Source organism: Mizuhopecten yessoensis, unplaced genomic scaffold (genome assembly GCF_002113885.1).
Source record: "Mizuhopecten yessoensis strain PY_sf001 unplaced genomic scaffold, ASM211388v2 scaffold10961, whole genome shotgun sequence".
Lineage (NCBI taxonomy): Eukaryota > Metazoa > Mollusca > Bivalvia > Pectinida > Pectinidae > Mizuhopecten > Mizuhopecten yessoensis.
The window spans coordinates 570,960-585,069 of record NW_018408808.1 but is presented as its reverse complement, the minus strand read 5'-3'; the positions used below and the strand labels follow the sequence as shown (position 1 = coordinate 585,069).

The 14,110-nt window shown below is 36.7% G+C and overlaps 1 protein-coding gene across 1 annotated transcript; it reads right to left on the bottom strand.

Annotated features, from left to right (window-relative positions):
* Positions 1-1,386: 1,386 nt before the first annotated feature.
* On the bottom strand, positions 1,387-13,810 carry LOC110464110 (dual specificity protein phosphatase 4-like). Its single transcript, XM_021519169.1, has 4 exons — positions 13,081-13,810; positions 6,285-6,406; positions 5,746-5,965; positions 1,387-4,000 (listed from the first exon to the last, which is right to left on the bottom strand). The coding sequence occupies exons 1-4, from the start codon at positions 13,484-13,486 to the stop codon at positions 3,630-3,632; spliced, it is 1,119 nt and encodes a 372-aa protein (XP_021374844.1). The 5' UTR covers positions 13,487-13,810; the 3' UTR covers positions 1,387-3,629.
* Between the last annotated feature and the right edge of the window lie 300 nt (positions 13,811-14,110).

The following is a 14,110-nucleotide window of genomic DNA, read 5'->3' as shown; positions in this document are numbered from 1 at the left end:
TAAATGAATCACGTCTACCCATTTTGCAAATTCACGGAGGCGAAATTGTGATGGTCTGCGGTAGATGTTGCGGTATCTGTGCTGTAGCATTCAAGTGAGGTGGCACTATAAATGATACCATTTGACAACGGTCCCACTACAAACAGGACACAATACATCTCCAGCACACACGCAGGCATACACAGATAGGGAGATATTATCCAGGTGGCATCTGACTAGTAGTTAGCGCCTGATAAGGCAGCTCCTACGAATTCCTCAAAATTATATTGATTAATGTATATGCTATTTGTATTGATTGTATAAATTGTTTATCTATGTACTGTAAAGCGCTTTAGAGAGGCTTATTCTAGTTATATTTATTATCAACATTCTTGTGACCGTGGGATACCTATGGTAAATTATAATTAGCACTTTGGGGGAAACATCTACCGAGTCACTAAGGAGCATATGTTTTGCTGTTTGCTGAACGATTAGGTCAGAGTGACCATTGTCCAAGGCCAAAAGTTCATGCATGTATATTTTTTTGCGGAGTTCACACAAAACGTGTTTTACTTGATACATTATAGCCAACAGATGTTTTGAATCTGTTAAAAAATAAAACATGTCTCTCAAAATTATAGCCGATCGTGCTGGAACAGTGAAGTAAGCGGTTTAAAGCAAGCAGCAGATCGTTTCGTCTCATTTGAAATAAATGTGACGAACAAACTCTTTAGGAATGTTGTAAAACCGTTGCTGACAAGGATCGGTAAATAGTTGTTCCGGCATCGCGGGGTCTAACAGGACAGTTGCTTCCCTCAACCCCAGTCAATAACAGTATATACGTCAATTCACTTCCAGTGGTTCAGTCGGTAATAGACATCGTCTGTTTTCTTTCTCAGAGGCTCTTACCATAACATTATACTCTAGAATGATAAGATAACCACTTTACGACGGAATCTGGAGATATCCGTTCTCGCCCGCGACACATTATGGACTTTTGAGAATCCCTGTCCCGCTGCAGCCAAAACACTAGAGAGTTCCGATGTGGTTTTTCGTATATGTAGTTACCTCCCCTTACTTTCTCTATTGCTATACCTGTAATGCAATTGGCCAATGACACTCCCTTTGGCCAAATAGCTCAAGCAGTAGAACAATATGTGGTCCTGGGTTCGAATCCTGATCTTAACATGTTGTTATAATTCACATTCGGAACACTGTTGTGTATTTACTCCATAACAAAATATTTTTAGTTTTAAGCAGTGGTACGGGTATCCTTAAATCTGTAAGCGAAGCTGAACGGAATCTTTAAACCACTGCTATAATAGCCAGTGTCGTTTCTTATCAATTATGTATAGTATAAATATATTTGTATTCAATATAATAAAATACAGAAAACTACAAAATTCATTCCAATTTTTTATTCAACCTTCATAATCTAAATTGAACATATTGAAGTGCTACTTTAGAATTATACGCAGGTGTCCAAAAATGAACTTGATTTGGTCGCCCTGATCTTGGTCAAGACTACCTTGAACTCTCTCTCTTGAACTGGCGACCACGTTACACAAGTATCAAAACAAACATGTTTTGCACGTACCATAAATAAATATTTTGAAATTCCCTGTACATTTATATATTTATCCATCAAATGTTTGTAACAGATTAACAGAATTAAAGTACATTATTCCTTACACTGAATCCCTTTAACCCATTCACCCCTACATATCTAATCTGGACTTGCCCACTCTTTCATTTGGTACGGTTCAACGGTGACTTCAGGGGTGAATGGGTTAAGCATCCATTTCAAAATATTTCCTTTATAAAGAACGTTTTGACAGATCAAATACAATATCCAGATGTAACGTTAAAATCATTCACCCCTGAAATTTCATAATGAACTATTCCAACCTTTGAATTGGAAGAGTTTAAATGTGTCTTCAGGGGTGAATAAGTTAAGAGTGTTTAAAATATATACCATATATATTTATCAATGTATCAGAAAGGGATATATAAAACTTCGAAATTGTGCGTATTAATTTCGTATGATAATGAAAATATGTGAAAATATATTTAGATAAAAAACGTGTAACATCTTCATAATATTTTTTTCGTTAGTTTAAGGTGCACTTTGAAAATAAAATTCAAAATGATGATGTATCGATGTTTAGTTACGCGGAAATCTTCGATACAAATGTTTAAGTGAACGTGTGTTGCTTTTTCAAGAAACAAAACCCGATTTTTCCAAGTTTAGACGATATTTTGTATTTTCCTTTCTGTTTATAATTCCTTTTCAAGAGTGGTTTGTATGGTTATTTTCTACAATTAATTTTAAATTTTCTTAAGGATTTTTTTTGTTTATTATTAAATTAATGAATAATTAGTCATTATCTTCCCTAATGAGAGTAAATGTGCATAATTTGTACGTTCAATATAAAATCTATCTATACAAGTGTCTTTAAACAACAAACAAACATGTATACGAAAAATAAATAAATTATGTATTTATACATCTACAAAATTACAAATTCTTGATTCTCAAACACGATTGAATCAATTAAAATTGACACTAAACATGTATCACAGTTAGTCATACTTAAAAATAGTCTATAATTATCACAACATCAAAATCACGTGTCTTTTCTTGCCGAATCATTGTTTACGTTTGGGAACATCTGTTCGGACATCATTTAAATATTTGGGGCGAGTGGGAAAAACGGGTATACTGAATTTTGGAGGGAAATCTAGCAAACCTTTGGTTAACGTTATAAGACAAAACAATGAATTTCTTGTAAAAACGCGGTTAGCATGGTGCCAAAAACGATACTGAATTTCTGATCTAAAGTTTATTTAACATCGATCAATTTAGATTGAATTTCTTATAGACATCCGTTTATTAAGACATCATTTACTTTATTTTCCCGGGCCTCTGTTACAAGATGTAGTGTTTTTTCGGAAATATGTCATTATTGCGGTAACATATAAAAATACATAGTATTTATCAATATTCAATGACAGCTTCTGCAGACATTCATGGGTAAAAAAATGCATAAAACGTGGATCACGTGACAAAGGGTATGTACATCCGGCCTGAAAACGTGACTTCCGGCCATATTGCACCATCTTTTAATACGATCGCCATTGTAGGAAATGTCTCTTACATAAAAATTTGGCGACGGAAACGCATCAATGTCATTGTCCACTTTCTGTGTCTTAACACTCATCTGGGTTTCTCGCCTGCTCATCAGTCTTAAATGGTAATGGTTGCACCGATCAGTGCGATTCGACAACGATAGGTTCAGTAACCCGTATAACAACATATGATGGAATGCAACTCTCGGTAGCCTGTATGTCTATCTAGTACAGTCGTGCGTCGTCAGTTTCAATTAGTGTGCAGCCATATTATGACACCGTATCATCGTCTTCCCGTACACACTCAAGTATCTTGTTGTACGGCAGGTTCAAATCATCCTAAACATTTCTCTCACTGTCCACCATGCCGTCTTAGACAACACTACAAAACTGGCAGCCATCCTTCTTCAATGATTCGCTTGAAGTCGGCCTTAAATGAGGCGTCTGAAGGACAAAAACCCACAAAATGGATGATGTGGTTTTCACCTAGTTTCCTGGGTACTGGGGTGTACGTCAAACTTTCAGGTGAAGGTTAGTACCGGACTCTGCAGCAATTGCACAGGGCTGTGCAATATGGCGGTCTGTGGCATTTCCTCGTGACCAAAGAAAGAAAATGCCGGCGATGAAGATGTCACAAGCCGACACGGGGACGCCGGAGGCGAGTACTTCCTCTTGTTATTTCGCGTTTGAATTTCTTTCTCAAAGTCTAGAAGCTGCTGCAAGAAACTTATGTTTGGTGAAATCACGCTCCGACGAGACTTGACGAATTCGAAAGCTTCATCCAAACTCAGACATTGGCTCTGCATGATGTAAGCCAGACAGATCGTGGCTGATCGGCTGATTCCTGCCTGACAATGCACGAGAGTTTTCCCGCCATGACGCTTGACCTCATCTGGAAATATACAAATATACGACACTGAATATACATTGAATTTTATTTTGTTTTGAAAACCGACTTTAAAATTAAATATTAGCAGAAGATATACTAGCATATGGATAATCGTACTACACAGACACGGGATTGCACATACAATGTACATATACATTTTGGTAATATGTACAGTATGCCAAAAATGAATTACGCTATATCGTACAGCTTCTATCCTACATGTGGGACTCATCGGTGATGCCATTGCCGATTTACCGTAACATTCGATGGTGCTTTTTATGCACGTTTTAATGCAAGGGTATGAATGCATTTTCTGGTTCACTTTAACAGGTGCCTTCGTAAGTTTGAACTCTAATGTAATACTATCCCGGTAACTCGCGAGGAATTCCGAGTGTTTTGTAGCTATCAAAAAATAACCCATCGTGCTTTCAAGATTTCGAAGCATCATCGACACAAAGACTCGCGGTAACTATTGTATAATCATATCACAAGCTCTTATAATGACTTCCCGCAAGCATTGATTATCTAAGCATTTATATGATTTCTTATTCCAATTAAAAGGAGTTCTGCCGCATCGTACAAGTGTTTGCTTGTCTACTGCTGGCTAATACGATTGCATAAGAAACGTGCAAGTCTAATGAGAGCCACTCCATGGGAGACTAAATGATGGGTATTTAACTTCCTAAGTGTGATAATATTGTAATATTGTTAAATGATATTTCATTTGATTTAAACGCATTATTTTCATCTATGTACTTTCGATGTGCTCGACTTCTCACTTTGAAAAAAGTTGATAATAAAAAAAAATCGTGTCTATTCCTGTCTATAAAGTTCCTTTTAGTAACCGCGTGATATTATTTATTACTCCCTAAACACCGATATCTACGTAGCGATTCCATACAGTGATTGTGGTGAGTCTATGTCAGTTTCATCAACAGTGTCTGCCGACGAGCGCGTGGGTGTTAGTTCTATCGATCCGGTCCCGCTCCGTTGACATAATTATAATTTCACACATTGCCAGCACGGCTACTGTAAATGATGTAAATAACGGCCTGCTAAACAGCCATGTACAATCAATGATGGAGATTTACTACAGGGTCAAAAAGGGTTTAGCTAAAACAGTCTTCACACAAAAACCTATTATTGAAATGTATATAGAAAACGGTTGTACGGTATAAAGGTATCATCCTTGCAAGGTAAAACTAAAGAGTGTAAGGTTTCCGAAGATTAGCTTTGATTCTTAATAAGAAAAGATGTCTACGCCTTTGACAGTTTACAAAAATATCGTTTAATGGATTTAGTACCTATTTGTTTCGCGTTGATGGTTGCAACGTGTCTTTGTACTATGCCTGTAAGTCGCTTCTAATAACGACTTTTTAAGGTACCATTTTGAAATGTAAAAATATTTCATCAATACGTATGTCCGATAATAGCTGTGTCCTGATAACAGCTCGCCCACATGTACATCTGTGTTTTGTGTCACCAAACGTGAGTCAGGTTGGGAAATTTCCTTTGGACACTCAACGGAAATTGGCGCACTTAACAACGCCCGTTTCCGGTCAAAAATTCTTTGACATTTTGCTGAACAGGCATGATTAATCGTTTATGAATGAACAGAAAGAGAAGGAGGATGACAGAGTCGTTCATATTAGAAATTTAAGGATGCGTGTTGGCTGGTTGCCATAACAATTTGTCCAGTGCCTTACAATTTAGCTTTCAAACCACAAAACACAATGGCGTATACGTACCTATGAACGTAATGGCTTCCATGAACCAGGTAGATAAGTCAACCAGTGGGTTGTCGTCGACTGGGATATTCTTATACCGGAAGTCGGCGTCAAAATGATTCCGGCAATTGTTTGAAACATTCAAGATGGCGGTGATGCCGTGGTTTAGAAGGACGTCCTTGCCGGCGGCGCTCAGGGCGTTACCGATGTACAGGTGGGGGAGAAGCTCTACCGGCTCAGACTGAAATAAAACGAAGTTTCAATAAATTAAAGGTCCTTTACTATGATCAACATTTTGTAATTACCTCTTGCATGTTCATTACAGTTTTCATTTTAGGGAAGTGAGTTCCGAATGCCACACTCATCTTTATATAGCACGTTAAAATGAACGATTGACAAATTCCACAATTAAGATTATCATTGATATATTTACTATGATGACCAAAAAAAGTTAAGATAACAGAATAGGTAGATTCTGTATATTAGTAATAAAATTTTGATATCAAAAGTGTTAAAAAGTATCATTAAAATATGTATGTGATTTTAAGACAGACACTTACCGGGACCGAGACGTTGCGAAAGAGTCTAGAGTTGGAGGTGTCGATGGCGCTAGAAATTGTATCCTCCTGGTTCTGCTTGGTGCATAGTGACGGAAATTGCTGTTTAAATGTGTTGTAACCACCTGTAATTACACAAAAATACGGTACATTACACACACGTGTAAAACCACACGGTAAATAACACACGGTATAAAGTAAGGCACACGTGACCATACACACAGTAAATCAAAGTTATACACACATGCACATACACATGGTAAATCTCGCACAAAGGTAAATAAACTCACGGTAAAGTACACACACGTAAACAAGCACACGGTAAAGTACACACACGTAAACAAACACACGGTAAAGTACACACACGTAAACAAACACACGGTAAAGTACACACACGTAAATAAACTCACGGTAAAGTACACACACGTAAACAAACACACGGTAAAGTACACACACGTAAACAAACACCCGGTAAAGTACACACACGTAAACAAACACACGGTAAAGTACATACACGTAAACAAATACACGGTAAATTTCACACGCAAGCAGCTCTAACGTTACGCTTAAATAGCATGTAAATTTAAAAAAAAAGGCAATTAATTCAAACAACTTAATTTACTACAGTATCAAAGAGGGTTATTTGAAACAAACGTAAATTTATAGCGTAAAAACAGCAAGCATGACAACGTGGAAAATGTGTTTTAATTCCAGATAATAAGAAAATACAAGTGATTGTAACGGTATGTAATTAGAATATTAAATCTATGTTTAAGATACGTTCAAAACTACACAAGATTCGGTAAACATGCTCACATAATTAAACTACTGATATTTTGGCATAGACGTTAACAAAATTAAAAATAGCTCTGTATTGCAATACTTGTACATATACAATTTATGTCGGGGTACAAATATTCATGGTCCGGATAAACATTTTTAGTATTCTGATTGACACTTACGGTTCTAATTTTAGTGTAATATCAATTAACGTGTAATTTGAGTATAACACAATGTGTGTGACCACAATGAACCCACATGATTTTTTTTTCTGTCAGTATTATAACATTGTCATGGTTAAACACGTGACATATTTACACATAAACAAAGTAATCTCAATTAAGAATTGTTTCTTTGGTGTATAGTACAACATCCGTCAGTAATACATGTATGTTCTGTATTTAATATCACAGCCACGTGCACAGAGCGTTATGACGGATTAATGAATGGATAATCCGTTTAATCTATTTCTGTGTGTATATATACTACATTATAGGCCAGTGTTCTCCGGCTTAATGTAATCACAATACTGCTTATGTGTCCTATAAGTAATCTACCGAGGGTGGTTTTGAGGAGTGTCACCCATTAATTATGTATACTGCAACATATACTAAAGACATTCCCACAATGACACACTGTCTGATGCACGTGGCGGTGTTAGGGCATGTCTCGCATAAACACGTGGCGATGTATATTAAATATGAATGACAGTGTGTTTGTATACACCTCATTAATAACATAAGTAATAAGTGGATCACTGTACTCAGACGTTCAGACGCAGCTGGCTCCATATGTACAACGCCAACGTCTGCTATTTCCGGACTATAATGTAAAGTCAATATCATTTACTAATCAGTTTTAATTGGTTATCTATGAGGAAAAAAAACGTGCAAGGTAACAGCTTATTTGTTTGGGGTATTGTTTGGCAACATCAGTTTTTGCAATTTTATTACCTAGATCACTTGCAAAGGATAATAAATTGACACAGATGTTCTGCATACTTCGCTAATAAAAGACGCGAGTTTTTACGGTAAAAAATCATGATATTATACATTATGGTACTTCATCCAAATATGGATCGCTTAAAGTAGGTGTGGGAAGTATCACTTGGCAATTAGATTGTTGTACTGTACACAAATATGTAGGCTGGGTAGGGGTAGGGGTGGGGGCGTGACTCCCTCTGATTTTAAATAAATCAGTTAAGACGCTCATGGGTGGACACGTCTACAGTGGGTGCCCCGCCCTGTTCGGCGGTATGTGTAAGTTAAAATAGGGGGAAATGTGGGGAAAATAACATTAAAATACTGGAGGTAGGTTTCTTGCCCTCTCCCATCTTCATGGACGTACAAATGTATGTATCTAATTATCTATAAATATTACCTATATATGGTCGCCCACAACTGACCAACAATGACCTGTACGTACTGATGACAGACCGTCACAGGTGTACAGTATATACATGTAGATCTTTTTCACACCTATCAGCAATAAACATCACGACCCATTCCGTCACAGAAATGGGAATGGTCAGTCATTTACAATGTAACTTGTAATCGTCGTCTTTATTTAGACTCTTTCGTCTGTGACGACCACAATAGAAACCGGGTACGTCTGTAATTGTTTACGTACAAATACGTATATGGTGATCGTGCTATATTCATGGATAGACCACGCACCTGTTGTGAATGACCATGATCCAGACGGGGGGCTTATTTGTATACCTGTTAGCTATATATATGTACACGTCAAATATTCAAAGTATAATGACCAGTGATAGCGATAATTGAAATTCCCATTACGTGATTATGACACACCTGTCGGTCACTATCGGCCGGAGTGGTCAAACACCGGAACTCTACAACGTCCAGTTGTTGACTCAATGGTCTCTCGAGGGTATTCTCACATAACTCGCGGTCATCGTCATACTTCATGATGTTGGTTTAAATACTTATTACTCACTAAACGCTGGACAAAACACGTAGTATTGGCCGTAGCAAGATATTTTTTTCATATGCCAAAGGCTTAATTACAAGTTATTTAATATCAAGCTCGGCAGTTCAAGAAATACAAGCTTTAGGCTGTACAGTTAACGTACTAAGCTGCGGTCAGCCTCCCACCTTCAATCTGTTACAACTGAGGAAATCTCAATGAAAGGATGGGTCAGATATACCACATCTTTGTTTTTATTTGGGATTGACTCTCCATACAAACAGTTTTAGATTGAAAATCGTTATTCTATCTGATAAAATAAATAAATATCAGTATTTTAATAATTTCTTCCATATTTTCGGAGATTTCGGCCGATCCCGACCCAAACCGCCGGAAACGTGGATACGTCATTGTATGTACTTTATATAAACTCCCACGAGATTTATAATCGAGTAAAAACAAGAGTTAAGGTTTCAATCCCGTCAATTCACACCTATTGTTAAAACCCCCGTGGCAAATATTGTGGATATAATCGGCCATCGATCTTTGATCGATAAAAATCGGATATTGATAGTTTCCGGTGCGATCGGTCAACCGGTCTCCGCTTTATTTATTATAAGACGTGTTAATTCCATTGCCCGAGGGCTTGGCCTCGAGGGTTTCTAATTAGTTTTAATAAGAGGTTCAGTCCATTCGGAAAATCTGTTTCAGCTACAGAGACCCGCAATATGTAGGAAAGTGTCAAGACTATATCTTAAACCAAGGGACAGTATATACGTCCCTGCTTAAACCCAATTGATGAAATGCCACTCATCTATTTTCACATGTGTAGGAGTGGCCCTGGTCATTAATATTAATAATGTCACAATACACGTTGAGTTCAGATAACGAATTCAATTTCACTTAAACAGGAAAAATATCTTATTTCTTGTTACTTCGATTCTAGCGGAAAGTTCAGAGGAAACTTAGAAATACTGACACCACGTATATATATATAGGTAAAGCAAATCGAAACATGCCTGTCGCTAAAAGTATCGAAAACATCATCTTCGGGGGAAGTGCGAGGCATGAAATCGATAGCTTTTAAGTATATTTATGAACTCAATGTATATCCAGCGTCCGTACCCACACTTAGAAGTACCGGCGCGTTCGATCCTATCTCTGACACCTATATCTTAATGTACTGGCGCATTCCTATATAACCTGGGGACTTAGATATTGACAGGATATCCCTATTACTTCGGCCCAAGTGTAGATTCTCGAACGGACCGAACTCCCAGAACTTCAGACGACCGTAAATAACGATATATATATGTACGCTTTAGGTTACCTATTTCAAAACAATTCACACACAACTCGAATGGCTTCGAATTATTTCCTGTACTTCGTATCTACACAAAATCAAAATCAATTTTAAACTTTTCATCTATCTTCAAAAGAAGTGTTTCGTGAGGACCGGAAACAGATGATATATTTAATGCATTTAAGTAGGATAAATTAGTTTTTACAATTTATTTCATCTCTATTGATAAGCGGCGGAGTAAATCAGTTCCCGGCGTTAAATATCTACCGCGTGTTATCAACTTTCCCAGGTGCTCGGCGGTTCATTGAACAGCGGAAGTTGTGTCTATATTTACCACAATTGTATATCCTTTCTTTCAATTTAAACTCGGAGTGACTGAGAGGGCGATGCCTTCATTAATCTTAAGCGATCGTTTTATAATGATCAAAATTATCTGAACAATATTTGTATTGTTTACTTGACCAATAGACCGACTATTGTTACGACCCACTAGAAAACAAGTGTTCAGTCACTGACCGACCTTACAATAGATGTGTGTTCATAGGCCAATGAACCTAGACATATAATACATCAGTGTAAATCGCATAGAAAGCTAAAATGTTCAAAATGTCGTATCTGTAAAGCCATGTGATTGGAAATAGAATTTTCAAACGGAGCAAATGTAGATTTCATTGATTAATATTTTGTTATTTGCAGAAACTACAAATATTTTTGTAAGATATGGTCCCATATCATACATGTATGACGTTTATCTAGACTGATATAAAACGGAATGGAATGTAAATATTTTTGAATTTGTATATCAACTACATACACTTTATCTCCTAAACTGCAGTATTTACGACACAAACCGCGTCAGTGTGACGTACCACATGACCACATTCCAAGAACATTTTAATCTTACCGTGTCTTACACATTTTTGCTTATATGTCGCAATTTATTATTTATGTACGTTTAAATTGGATTTACCTGTCCTACCTGTAAAAGAAGCCTACGTTTATGTGTCGCTTGTCTATTCCTTTGTTTTATTTGTAATAAAACACGGGTCAATGTGATACCGCGTAAAAGAGACAACGCCCTGTGTAGCATATCACAACATTAGAAATACGATACGAAACTCGAATCTATGAGTTTAACATGATTCGTGACCTGTAAACAGGATGTTCATGTCCCAAAAAAATCTCGTTTAAATTCTTTCATGTCTACGGCTTGTAATTATACTTATGATAAAATCATCTGTGATGTTTTGTGTTTATTTAGGTTCAAAAATGTATAATGACAATTAGTTTTTCAACTTGTGTTCGATTAAAATTTGATTCAAAAACTTTTTTTTTACTTTCTTTCTCATCTAAATTGTCTTTGATAAACTTCCAGCATGGTCTAGCTATTTTAAGAAAGAATGAGCATTGTTTAAAACAAAGTAATTGAAATTTTAAGTTATACTGTACAAATAAACGTTCACGTTTTTAACACCGGTATTTATTGATGAGAGTTGACTTTCTTTTCTGGTTTATGGTCTCGTGAACGAAATGAACCCATATGCCACTAAACGATCGTTCATGTACCAATAAATACATTCGGATGTATCTCACTACTGCTGTAGCGCGGACCACCTCCGGTGCTAAGCCCTGCCGCTTCAGAACTTCCTGCATGCGATACCACAGGATTTCGATGTACGCTGTGATAAGCCTTGATTTATCAGCAAAGACATGAAGCACTCGGATAAGAGTTGTAATTAGTCCCGAAATCCTACACTCGTATCGAACCATATACACACGCTTATATTAAGAGATGCATTTGTACACACACCGAGTAAACATAACCACACACACACACTTTCAAAATATAAAACGCAATATCAAAAATGCCTGAGACAACGAAAATGTAAACAATCTCTATATATATTCTTAAATTAGTCCGAATCTAAAATAAAACAAAATTGAAAATGTACACCGAGATCTGATCATGGTGTTAATGAAGTGGAACATTAATACAGTGTACATTTTGTATTTACAGTAAAAAGGCCAAACCTACATTTGACGATTAGAATCAAAACACGTTTTTTCGTGAACAGAGACTTAGACACATCATGCTGCACGACAGATTGTCATCACTGACGGAATTAAGAATTAAGCCTGTTTTATTAAAGAAGATAAAATACAATCTGTACGGATGTAGGTGTTGTACACATCAGAAGATCGTATCGGAAAAAAGCCGATTTGTGGGATGCAGATTTACTGACACGATGTGTCTATATTACTCAGAAGGAAAAGCCGATTGACTGGAATATTAGCTGTTAATAGTTTCTATTTAATGACCGTGATCCCAACATCAAATACATCTCTTTATCAATGATGTTTCTGACAATACAGAGTCGATTTTTTTAACACGCGAGTTTTAAAACACGATACTATATGAATGATTTTACTATTGATTTGAGTGGTGAAATGGATATTTTAGGCACAAGTATAGCTTTGTACATTTCCATTCATAGCCAAAGATATATTTCATGAAATATGCATTATCAATTTATATCACATATTAACAAACTTTGGTTCGCTGTATTTGCTTCAAAGTCTAATGACCAATTTTCAATGATACATAGAAAATACTACAATCTATATCGACGTTAAAAATCAGCAAAAACATATAATTTGTTAAATGAAAATCTAAAAACACGAACTAACAATTTTATAAAACATAGACTTTTGCAAACAAACATTTTGATTATAAATTTAAAATTAAAATTAATACAATTTTATGTTTTAAATAAGTAAAAAGCTCACCTTTTAGTATTAAACATTTTGCATCTTTGGCGAGCTTGCATAAGGTACGGTAGACGATGTTGAGGTCGGAAATATCTACCCCCAAACCGTTGTTGTTTAGGGTGTTCAGAGAAGGGAGACACGGTCCTTCCTGGTCGTAAACAACAATCGTAGAAAATTGTCCAGATATGAGTCTGTTTTTCGTTTCCACTCCCAACATGGACTCAAGGTGAACTTGTCCGCCGTTTGCGAATCTCCTCTTTAAAATTGGGGGGCAATACATATTGCAAGCCCCGGTTATGTGTTCTTCATTGTACGCTATGTATGGGCGACTGTCCACAATTAGTACCTTACTAGCTGTTTTTGAATTCACCATTTCGTTTTCCATCACCTGCTTCAGCTGATAAACGTTAACTCTGAATGCCATAGTATTGTGATACGTTCCTTGTAGTTGCGTTAGTGTTGATATCTCACCGCCTGCTTAGTAAATACTGGAATGTAGCCGAGTTGTGGTCGTAGCCCATTCATAAAACTGCTTGTAAATCAAGCGCCTATATAAACAGCAGGAATGAAACCCTTCCGGCTGGTAAAATTATCATATGCCTAATTTGGGCGGACGGTTTACTTACACACTGCGCGTTGTAATGTAGTTCTACACCTTTACAATGCTATTGGTTAGAATATACGTGTACAGATCAATAAAGTCAGCGTTGTAGATATAACTGGCACGTATCCAATTGTTCCTTTGTCCTTGTAGACTATAAGAAAGATAATGATGGATTTCAATCTGCGTGGCTTTTATGAATGAAAATCCTCATACCATTACGTCATCATATCATTTTCATCCGCGATTGGAAGCCCCGCCTACCAAAACCTTATTTAGCGCCCACGTTTCCTTCCAGAGTAGCTCTACCGGATGTAAACAAACCTCAACCATGTGAATGAGCTCGATACAATTAGCAGACGACAGCCCCTGGCTTTTCCCGCCTGATCGGGTTCGTTAGCAAATTACGATGTAATATCATGACATAATTTTCCACACGGATGAAAG